At 45.4% G+C, this 12,500-nt stretch overlaps 1 protein-coding gene across 1 annotated transcript in view; it reads right to left on the bottom strand.

Annotated features, from left to right (window-relative positions):
* The window catches only part of kcnc1a (potassium voltage-gated channel, Shaw-related subfamily, member 1a), a 56,001-nt gene that overhangs the window by 23,276 nt on the left and 20,225 nt on the right, over positions 1 to 12,500 (bottom strand). The window contains exon 2 of the mRNA XM_076291524.1: positions 251 to 1,167. Within this exon, the coding sequence (XP_076147639.1) occupies positions 251 to 1,167 (917 nt within the window). The remainder of the gene's footprint in view (positions 1 to 250; positions 1,168 to 12,500) is intronic.

Here is a 12,500-nt window from a genome sequence, read left to right as displayed (position 1 = left end):
GAAGGAGAGGTTTGGAAGAGAGGTTTAAAGGGGAGGTTTCGATGGTTTGTTTTATTGCTTTTTTGTTGTTTAGATGATACAAAACAGGAAAAAAAGAGGGAGCATTCCATCATTCCATCATTCCTTCATTCCGTTCGAGCAGTGGGCTGTGTCAGCTCAGATGGACGTGCCTCTGAGGATAGTCCTACCTGCACGGATGGTGTCGGGGGCGGGGGCAGTGGCCGCGGTGGGCACAGTGGCAGTGGCGGACACGCGCTCGTCCTGAGGAGCGGCCAGTGGGCAGGTGTCGCTCTGCGTGCTGTGGCGCGGCGAGTTGAGCGCCGACTTGCAGTAGTCGGGCGAGCCGGGCTGTGGCGCCCGCTTGATGTGCTTGTTCTTCTTCTTGGGCAGCTTCTGCTTGGCCATGGCCAGCGAGTAGTACATGCCAAAGTTGTTGACGATGACGGGCACGGGCATGGCGATGGTCAGCACGCCCGCCAGGGCGCACAGGGCGCCCACCAGCATGCCCGACCACGTCTGCGGGTACATGTCCCCATAGCCCAGCGTGGTCATGGTGACCACCGCCCACCAGAAGCCGATGGGGATGTTCCTGAAGTGCGTGTGCTCGTTGGCGCGCGGGTCGTTGGGCTTGGCGCCGATGCGCTCGGCGTAGTAGATCATGGTGGCGAAGATGAGCACGCCCAGCGCGAGGAAGATGATGAGCAGGAGGAACTCGTTGGTGCTGGCGCGGAGCGTGTGGCCCAGCACGCGCAGCCCCACGAAGTGACGGGTCAGCTTGAAGATACGCAGGATCCGCACGAAACGTACCACGCGCAGGAAGCCCAGCACGTCCTTGGCCGCCTTCGAGGACAGTCCACTCAGGCCCACCTCCAGGTAGAAGGGCAGGATGGCCACGAAGTCGATGATGTTGAGCGTGTTCCGGAAGAACTTGAGTTTGTCTGGACAGAAGACGGCGCGGACGAAGAACTCGAAGGTGAACCAGAGCACGCACACGCCCTCGATGTAGGTGAGGTAGGCCACGGTCTCCGTCTCCAGGTAGTACCGCGTGCTGTTGTCCACGGGGTCGATCTCGGAGCGGTTGTAGATGGGGTTGAAGGCCTCGTGCGTCTCCAGGCAGAAGGTGGTGATGGACACCAGGATGAAGAAGAGGGAGGCGAAGGCTATCCACTGCAGCACAGGAGAGAGGGATAGAGAGAGAGAGAGAGAGAGAGAGAGAGAGAGAGAGAGAGAGAGAGAGAAGGAGAGAAGGAGAGAGAGAGAGAGAGAGAGAGAAGGAGAGAGAGAGAGAGAGAGAGAGAGAGAGAGAAGGAGAGAGAGAGAGAGAGAGAGAGGGAGAGAGAGGGAGAGAGAGAGAGAGAGAGAGAGAGAGGGAGAGAGAGGGAGAGAGAGAGAGAGAGAGAGAGAGAGAGAGGGAGAGAGAGAGAAGGAGAGAGAGAGAGAGGGAGAGAGAGAGAGAGAGAGAGAAGGAGAGAGAGAAGAAATAAGAGAGGAAGGGAGGAAATGGAGTAGTAGAGGAGGAGGTAGAGGAGGAAGGTTGAGCAGATTGGTAAAATGAGACAGAGGGGGGGGGGGGGGGGGAAACATGAATCAGATGAGATTCAGATTAGACTCAGATTCATCCAGAAATACTAATGACAACTGGACATCATATCATATAGAATCAGGAAGAATGCAACAGTTTTTCTAGCGTTTTATTTCTTCCCTATGGAAAAATTCAATTCACACCGTATAGACAATACAAAGGTTCCTAGGACACATTACCTACACATCCATAAACACAAAAACACACACAGGTGTTGGCTCAGTCTTTGACTGTAAGGCCCGGGCTACTCAAGTGAAGGGAACGTACATGCCACTATCACGTCGGGTGTAGCCAGTTCCGTTGATTGTAGTGGAAGTTAATTGTTGCAGTAGACGCTCCACAAACGGAACGCTTCAGTTATGTGCAAAAACGTGTAAAACCAATCACAGGGCGCAGTCTACGGACCTCAGCTCAGGGTCTTACTGCTGCTGAGATTGAACACACAGCTGGTTCAACTAAAACCCCACTGCTCATATGGCTCATAGATGACTGACCAAAAACATCTGCTAATAACCATAAACATAAACACATACTGTACACAAAAACATATTCTGCATGTCAGCAATCACAGGTGAGGCACGATCACATTCATGCCCTACAAAATGTGCCGTATTCCACCTGATCTCCATGGGAGTTGTGCCGCACATCTGCTTGGTTCAAAAGCATGTGTGTGAACAACAAGATCCCTAGCAAGTGACTCCATAACCACCACAGGGCTCTCAGCAGACTGAAGACACAGTGGACACACAGTGGACAATCATGGACATGCATGGACAATCATGGACACGCATGGACAATTATGGACAATCATGGACATGCATGGACGATCATGGACAATCATGGACAATCATGGCAAGCATGGACGATCATGGACACGCATGGACAATCATGGACGATCATGGACAATCATGGACATGCATGGACGATCATGGACACGCATGGACAATCATGGACGATCATGGACAATCATGGACACGCATGGACGATCATGGACAAGCATGGACAATCATGGACACGCATGGACGATCATGGACACGCATGGACGATCATGGACACGCATGGACAATCATGGACGATCATGGACACGCATGGACGATCATGGACACGCATGGACAATCATGGACGATCATGGACAATCATGGACAATCATGGCTGAGGAAGTGTGCACTTTCACTGTGGAGTTTGATGATGCTGAGAGCTGTTTTAATTCAATACACAGCTGGAACAAACACATGGGCGCCCACACACACACACACACACACACACACACACACACACACACACCTGCACACATGCCTGGGAAGTGTTCACTATCCCTGTGGAGTTTGACAGACACACAGACACACACACACACACACACACACAGCCACACACACACACACACACACACACACACACACACACACACACACACACACTCATGGCCAGAGAAGTGTGTGTTCTCCCTATGGAGTGTGCTGATGTGGGGTGGGTGGTTTTAACACATACTGTAGATATGAGCTGCTGCTGTTTGTAAATTAGCCTTGTCAGCAGCACATAGCCTGCAACCCTTGCCATGTGTGTTTGTGTGTGTGTGTGTGTGTGTGTGTGTGTGTGTGTGTGTGTGTGCACGTGGAGTTGTGTAAGCCCACTTAACACCACTAGAATATTAAAGAGCTGTAGTGGACTAGGAGGGAGAACCATAGAGAGGGCCACTTACTCAAGCCCTCAGGATGTGTGTGTGTGTGTGTGTGTGTGGGTCCATCCCATGCAACACTACATTACTACTCTACCAGCTAAACCTAGAAGAGAATGAGTCACACACACACATACACACTAACACACACACACACACACACACACACACACACACACACACACACACACACAAGAATGCACACTCGCATGCACTGATACACACACACTCTCTTGTTGGGATGAATCTGCTGTGACAAGCATCAGGTGTGCTACAGTGTTAGCCAGCATGTTGGACTAAAGTTACAATACACACACACACACACACACACACACACACACACACACACACACACACACACTGTGCTGTCTGGACAAGAGGGCTTCTAAATGTTACACAGTCTGAGAAGCAGTTCAACACCTGCATTCATCAGCATATGAAACATTTCATTCAAAATAAACAAAACATTTGCCATTTATAATGTCATTTGCCATTTTGCATTTCTGGACAGCACGTTCTACTAGTCCATCTCAACACATCACAGGGTGTGTGGTCCATCTCAACACATCACAGGGTGTGTGGTGCTCTTTTGGCGGCTCTCTGCATGTGGCCTGCAGCAACAACAGGGTGGGCCATTGCATCAATAAATAGGCTGAGGAGAGATTCAGTGCCAGCTGAGTATCATTTAACGTAACACACACACACACACACACACACACACACACACACACACACACACTAAACGCGTCCACAACCTATTGCTTCCCTGCCATAGTTGTTCCAGGAAACAGAGGCCAGTCATGTGACCAGCTGGTAATGGCAGAGACCACTGCTGTGGAGTGATTCTAACCAGATTACCGTAAACACTCTCAGGAAATTACAGCCATGTATTCTATCCATTCCACAAGCCTTTTATGTTCCCTGTGCTGGAAAAGCCAAGCTTTTATCATCCTCCACGCTGATCCACTGAGAAGGCCATAAATGAGGGTGAAGATCTAATCTGTCTGTTTGATCATATTGGGACTCCAATGTAATCTCTGAAAAGTAAATAAAAACAATTATATAAAAAAGAAGGCCTTAGGCCCCAGCTGTGGCGCACCTGGCTGGGGCACCTGCACCGTACGCCGGGGACCCGGGTGTGCTGGTCTTTTACCAATTTAAATCCATCCATGTGACTGACTGTAGTTATTTCTGACTGACCGTCCTTGCCATCCAAAAGAAGTGATTGTCCACAATGTTATGTGCCGTTTGAACTCAATGAGTTGAGTATTTATTTTACAACATAACTGGTAAATCAAAATAAAACAAGCAGCTCAAGCTCATGAAGGCGGACCTAAACAAGCTGTTGCCTCCAATCGGCCACACCTGGCCTGGCTCTGCCCAATCAGACACACCTGGCCTGGCTCTGCCCAATCAGACACACCTGGCCTGGCTCTGCCCAATCAGACACACCTGGCCTGGCTCTGCCCAGGTACTTATGTTTTTGGGGCGGAGTATCCTCAAGGGAGGCACTCCAAACCTGCAGAGGGTGCACAAACTCAAAAAAAAACAAAAGGGGTTAAATTTGACCCCAACACCGGGTTCGATTCCCACCCCGTGGTCCTTTCCGGATCCCACCCCGACTCCCTCTCCCACTCACTTCCTGTCGTTCTTCACTGTCCTATCTGACTAAAGGCATAAAAAGCCCAAATATATATATATATAAAAAAGAAGGCCTTAAATGACTGATGGTACTGACGGGGCTTCACGATGGAGAGTGACCGCAATGATAACGGGAGATTCCGTTCATTCTGACTCAGCTCTCTGGAACTGGTCAGGGACACGGCAGCATTTACAACAGAAAGCAAGTTACTCAAGCGACACTGGATCTATCAAAAGGCTCAGTAGTGCAAAGAGTTGAGCCAAAACACACACACACACACACACACACACACACACACACACACACACACACACACACACAGAGACACACACACACATAGACACACACACACACACAGACACACACACACACATTAATCTAGCGATTATTTTTTCGATGCATCGATTAATCTAATGATTCATTTTTTCAGTCCGATTCGATTTCGATTCGATTATCGATTATCTCCCCATTAATTAACTAATAGCAATTTATACATGTTGATTTATATATCTGAATGAAAAAAACATGAATTCCTTAACATTGAAATATATGTTTATTGCTCTTAAAATTCCAAAATAAAAGACTATACAAGTGCAAAGTAATGCATTCTTAGTCAGAGGTAGCATTCAATAAAGTTCAGTAGTGTATAGGTCTAATTGAGTGCCTGTCACTTTAAGACGTTCGTTCCCATGCAATTGTATCACTAACGCAGTTAAAAGGCTGCTGATGTATGGATGCAATTCATAACGTAGTTAGTTCAAATAACAGTTTGTACTTCTCCTTGGGACAAGCACTTTTGAGTCTTGGAAAACACTTTTCCACTTACATCGGGATTTTGCAAACATTCAGTGTCAGAGTCAATAAAAAGAGCCCTGAGTAACGAAATTGACAAGCAGCTGTAAGTAAGCATGCTAAACTCAACATCCAAACAGTATTCTAACGTTAGCTTTGTGATACTTCTTGATTGCATAACTTAACTAAGTTTAGTCTCCTCAATGAACTATGTTGTGATAAGACCTTAGCAGAGTTAACTTGACTGCAGCAGTTTTGAACAAATTTGCACAGCATGGTCACGATGCTAAGCGGATTTAATAGCAATTTAGCCAGCCATGTTCTATGCAATGCTTCTATGTGGCAACAACAATCCTTCAACAATCGTGAATATTTTGTGTTAAATGCACATGCAGAGGAGTGGCAGCGGGCTACGAGAGAGAGCGGGCGGGGCAAGGAAAGGCTGCGTGCGTAAAAAGTGCAGCTCAGTGAAAAGATTTTAGAACATAGAACATCAATGTGTGACGGCCGGTTTTGATTTCGTGGCGCCCCACCACAGACTAGTCAACGTATGGGAAACACTGAAGGTGTAAAATTCAAAATATTTGGCAGCACGCGTTTTGGGTCTGACAAATCGACGCGCATATTTTGCGTCGACGTATTTTTTGTGTCGATGTAATCGATTACGTCGACGCGTTGTCCTAGCCCTAACACACATAGGGCCCTATTTTAATGGTCTGAAACGGAAGTGTCTTCGCGCAAAACGCAAGTGACTTTGTGGGCGGATCTTGGGCGCTGATGCTATTTTACCGGCGGGATATTGACTGTTGCGCCCGACGCAAATCTAAAATGGGGTGGTCTGAAGTAGCTACATTAATCATGGGTGTGGTTTGGGCGTAATGTGCAATAAACCAATCAGAGCGTCATCTCACATTCCCTTTAACAACAGGCACGCTTGTTCCATAGCTGATTGCTATTATGGTGGCGTATTTGCCAGGCGCAGCCAGGAGCGTTCACAGCGCTATAATCACTGTTCAGTTGGGAACAGTTAGCTATTGATTTTTCATCTTGACAAAATGTAATACAGAATTGTCACAAAGACATACTTTCCGATGTTTTGGGATCATTCTCACTGAATCACGAGGTTATGAATGCATGGTGATATATTTGCAACATTTCCTAATTTATGTCATCAACACATCAGTGATTCGTGAAAATGTGTACTCTAGATTTATGCCTATTTTTTCACATGGACACCACACTGATTTCCCTCGAGTGGTAATATTTTTCTTTGAAATTATGTATGGTTTACAGAAATGGGAACTACATTGTATAGATGAGAGGAGCTAAGTGTGCGTTGCGCAGCACAGGCGGCCAAGCAAGGGCTTCGTTTAAGTTGACCTAACTTTCAACTCTGCACAGTATCCCATTAACTGCGTGACAGTAGACTATTTACAATATTTTCTGTAAAGCAGAGTTTGTAAACACATTATCATCAACTTAATTCACGCACAACATTTATTTGAGCAGGAGAGAGAATAACAATGAATGGATGCAGCAACTACAGAAATTGTACAGAAATTGTAACCATACTTGCTGCTTTCTTGCACTATCTGTTGCTGGTTAACAGCACATGAAAAGCTGATTTAAGCTAATTCACTAACTCAAGACTTCAAGGCCATCATGGATATAAAAAGTTTTTTGAAAATAACGAAAGGATGGAGGGAACATAGCAAAGCGTGGAGTTATTTCAGATGGGCTACAACAAGGTAGGCAAAATTATGGTGCTTAAAACCTTACACAACGGTAAATTGGAAAAAAAACTAAAAGTAACTTTAGCCTTTATAGGGCTGTAGCCTATAAAGTTGTCCAGATTAATAGGTCGTAATTAGGCGTTGTTGTAAAGATATTGCATGTAGATGTTGTACTTTATAGGCTACTAAATATTTAGGTCACCAATGCACGAACAAAACCGGGAAATGGACAAATATTATCAAGACTTTGAATGTTTCCGTCTGTGCACGGGGGTGTCTGTAGATTGGTGTGCAACGCATTCATTCATGCAGGCCTGTGGTCATGCATGCGCCCTTAAAATAGCATCTGCATTTTCGCCACAGACTTTAGACCAGGGAGTTCCCGGTCTGTGGCGGAATTGTTTTCTGAAACTGCAAAATATCAACAGTGAACGTTTGCGCCGGAACACGCCCCGTCTTTTCGCTGAACCGCCCCCGTGGGCGCAATCGAATTCCCTAATTTACAGGCATGTACCTGTGGAGGGAAAATTCCAATATGCGCTGACTGCAAAATAGGAAAGACAAACGCGCGAGTATACAAAGTCAATTGCGCCGGGACGGAAGATAGAGCCCATAGACACACACGCACACACACATAGACACACACACACACACACACACACACACACACACAGAGAGACACACACACACATAGACACACACACACACACACAGACACACACACACACACACACACACACACACACACACACACACACACACACACACACACACACACAGAGACACACACACACACACATAGACACACAGACACACATACACACACACACACATGCAGTACTGTTGTGAAACACTGCCAGTGTGATGTGCTTTGTAAGGTAAACAGACAGTAATGGAGACCATAACATGGTGAATGGGTAAAGGACGGGGCTGATGGAGCTCTGTGATATACGACCTCTGCCGTCACGGCAACAAGAACATGATGTTCTACATCCATCACCTCAAATCTCACCTCATCAGATTGCACTGATCTGTGTGTGTTTGTGTGTGTGTGTGTTTGTGTGTGTATGTCTGTGTGTGTGTGTGTGTGTGTGTCTCTCTGTGAGTGTGTGTGTGTGTGTGTGTGTGTGTGAATGCCTGTGTGTTTTCTGAAATATGAAGTAGCCCATGCGTAACCTGATAAGGAGAGTGAGGAGCCGGTTAAGTAAGTGCATCTGTGCTGATGGCATCGAAACCTTTTAGCACAACTCCAGTGCTCTCCCATAAACCACAAGACAAATTACACCTGTCACTCAAGCCCAGCAGGTAAACTGACATCTAAACACATCCAAAACACATCCTCAGGTGTCACACATACAGCACGACAAAAACTCCACCTTTCCCTCAACCTTACCTCACACACACTCACACACCTGCACACGCACACAAATACACACATACACATTCTGCACACACACACACACACACACACACACGTACACACAATGACATCTGAACACACACGTCTGAACACACACCCTCAGAAGGGTACTCTAGGAAACGAGGTGGTAAAGGTGTGACAGACAAGCTTTCAGTGTTTACGTGTGTGAGACAGAGGTACGGGTTTAAAGTGTGTATGTGTGTATGTGTATGTATGTGTGTATGTGTATGTATGTGTGTATGTGTGTATGTGTGTGTGTGTGTATGTGTGTGTGTGCATGTACGTGCGTGTGCGTATGTGCGCATGTGTATGTGTCTATTTGTCTATTTGTGTGTGTGTGTGCAGGTGTGTGTGTGTGTGTGTGTGTGTGTGTGTGTGTGTGTGTGTGTGACAGAGTTACAGGACTGAAGTGTTTGCAAATGTGAGAGTACGTTCTGTGTAGTCTCCACACAGCACAGGTGGATGCAGGGAACAGACCGAAGCCAACGATGAGCAATAGCACCCACATGCAGCCCCACACACTACTGCTCAACCTACTGTAGGAGCCAAGACACGCAACAATCCTACTACTGTTTCAGTGTGCACATTTACAATCACACACACACACACACATGCACATGCACACACACACACACACACACACACACTCACACGCGCACGCACGCACGCACACGCACGCACGCACGCACGCACACGCACGCATGCACGCACACATATTGTCATGCAGACTGAATGCATGCTTGTGTCTTATTTATAGTGTATGTAAGTTCTGATTACTGAGTTAAACATGTTATCAAAATGAGATCACAACTGGCACAATAGTGAAAATAGTAGACACCAGTGCCTCAGATGTTTTTCGCCAGAAGTGTGTTATTACAGTTTTTTTCAGTCGCTAACAAGCGTTTGTCTAACCAGTTGACACATTTTCAAAACTCTAAACACAATTAGCACAGCATCGGTCTTTTGTGGCCATACCATTCACACATTCCATGTCGTTTTCACCCAATATGCAGTAAGTGAACACATTTCCACAATGCTTACATTTTCTTAACAAACAAGCTATACTTCCCAACAAAACTATGGATTGTTTTAGTAGTATTTACGAATATTAACACACAACATCCCACAATGGCAAACACAATATTCCAAACCGTAGATACAGTATAAAAACCTCTGCTTCTGCTACCAAAAGTTTTTTTATCCCAGGTGCATCGCCTTTGATAATATCAGATGCGATGTTGATGAAAACATGTGGCCTAACTCTGAAGATTGCAGAGATTAGATACAGTAATGTTGTGCTTTTTTTTTAGTTCCCCCCTTTTTATCTGGGCTTTTTGCTGTTGTTTTTTGTTCAGAATGCTCTTGTGTGTTTCATGGATATTTTGTTCACTGTAAGCAATACTGTAAAACTTTTTCTGTTCTATCGTACTGTAAACAGTATTTCTACTGTACCTCCTGTAGTAAACAGTAAAGGGAAAAAAATGATTTGTTTTTCAATGGAATGCTTTTGAATGTGAACATTACATGTGGACATACAGTTCCCAACCAAGAAATTTAGTGTAAAAACGGTGGATTGCATGTTTTGCATGCAAATACCTGTAAAACTGAAACATAAAAGTCTATGCAGTTTTTGTAATGTCAACAATAGCCAGTATTTTGAAACCTGGTGTACTTTGATTGACTGCATGTACCTTGTGAAGTGAAAACAAGTGTTATTCTATATAATTTCATTTTGTGTCTGATTTCCAGTGTTTTGGTAAAGTTAGTGTGTGCAGAGAAAGATGTGTTAGTATGTTTAACAAAATGTGTTTTTGAGAAGAAAATTATCCATTTGGCCAATTGTGTTTTGTAGGTGTGAGTCTGTGTTAAGAGTTTAGAAAAAGTATCTGAAGTATGGTTAAGCACTTGTTAGCGATTGAAAAAAACTGTAAATTACAAAGTAAAGTAGTGAGTTGTGTTTACAGGGTTGCACCAAGTCTGCTTGTTGGACTGTGTTTACAATTGTGTGGAAAGTATGCTACAAAAGAACATACTGAGTGCAAATCAGTTAATGTTCTTCCAGTGTTATTTGCCAAACTTGGTAAATGGATTGGCTACAAATGCTAATAGTTTTAGAAATTGTGCCTCAAGAATCACTGTCCTATCTGACCATATCAAAGGTCAACATTCTCACTTAGCAGCAATGCACGATAAATGCTCTCTCTCACTCTCTCACTCACTCACTCACTCACTCACTCATTCATTGTGTGTGAGTCATTGACTGTTCACTACTAGTTTCATTAGGCCTGCTGCAGATTGCTGTCTAGACACTCACAGTCATCTGCATACGCTACTTTATTTGTCTGGGTGATGTAAGAGTCATTCCTGGTGGTTTTCTTACGAGGGTACACTCACTCCTACCACAAACACGCAACTAAAACAACTTGCAGAGAGAGAGAGAGAGAGAGAGAATGAAAGCGAGAGAGGAAGAGAGAGGGTAAGTGAAAGGAGGGGCAGTTAAGAAAACAGAGATAGAGGGAGAGAGAGATGAAGAAAGAAGAAAAGAAAGAGGGGGAGTGAGAAAGGAGGAGAGAGAAGGGAAGAGAAAGGGAGAGATGATGTAAGTAGAAAGAGGGAGGCAGCTCATCTATTTTTGATGTACTTGAGGTAGGCCTTTCGTCTCTCTCTCTCTCTCCATCTCTCTCTCTTTCTCTCATCCACCTCTCCCCTCCCACCCTTTTGCCCTCTCTCACACACATTTCCTCTCCTCCTGTCTTTAGTTTTCACTCCTCTCTTTTTTACTTTGTACTCCTCTCTCTCCCCCCTCTCTCTCACTCTATCCCAGTTCCTCTGCCTCTACTTCTCTCTTTCTCTCTCTCCCTCTCTTTCTCTTTATCCCAGTTCCTCTGCCTCTACTTGTCTTTCTCTCTCCCTCTCTTCCTCTCTTTCTCTCCCTCTCTTTCACTTTCTCTCCATCCCACTTCCTCTCTCTCTCTCTCTCTCTCTCTCTCTCTCTCTCTCTCTCTCTCTCTCTCTCTACCTTCCTTCCTGGACATGAAAGCTTGTCACGTTCTCTTATGTAAGTGCACTCCTCTCAACTGCTATTGCTTTCTCACACACAAACCCAAGGTTGTATCGTTCAAATGTGTGTGTGTGTGTGTGTGTGTACGTGTGTACACTTTGAGATTTGAAAAGTGACCATGACTACGTCTCTATGTGTAACGCTATCTTCAGTGTTCTGTGTTAGTATTTGTGTGTGGTGTGTGTGTGTGTGTGTGTGTGTGTGTGTGTGTTTGTGTGTGCGTGTGTGTGTGCGTGTGTGTAGGTGTATGTGTGTGTGTGTGTGTTCCTAGGAGGTAAATGTGTTTGCAAAAGTCCTCTCTCTCTTTCTCTTTCTCTCTCTCTCTCTCTCTCTCTCTCTCTGTGTGTGTGTCTGTGCGTGCCACATAAGTCAGAGTGACTCCTCTCAACCTTGCCTGAACAGAACTGCCATCTGTTCCTGCATATTTGATATAGAATGAATCCATGGTGAATGCATGCAGACTCATACAGCTCCAATCATGTTGGAAAGGTCTCTTCTACTCAGCCACCCAGGAGATGGCACACACCAGACCAGACGATCAATCAACCAATCAACCAACCAATCAATCAATATCAAGGTCTTACTAAATACCGCT

Source organism: Alosa pseudoharengus, unplaced genomic scaffold, assembly GCF_046254945.1.
Source record: "Alosa pseudoharengus isolate Yale_2024_CS ecotype anadromous, Long Island Sound unplaced genomic scaffold, YU_APseudo_1.1 YU_APseudo_1.1_scf_19, whole genome shotgun sequence".
Lineage (NCBI taxonomy): Eukaryota > Metazoa > Chordata > Actinopteri > Clupeiformes > Clupeidae > Alosa > Alosa pseudoharengus.
This window is presented reverse-complemented; position numbering and strand designations above follow the sequence as displayed.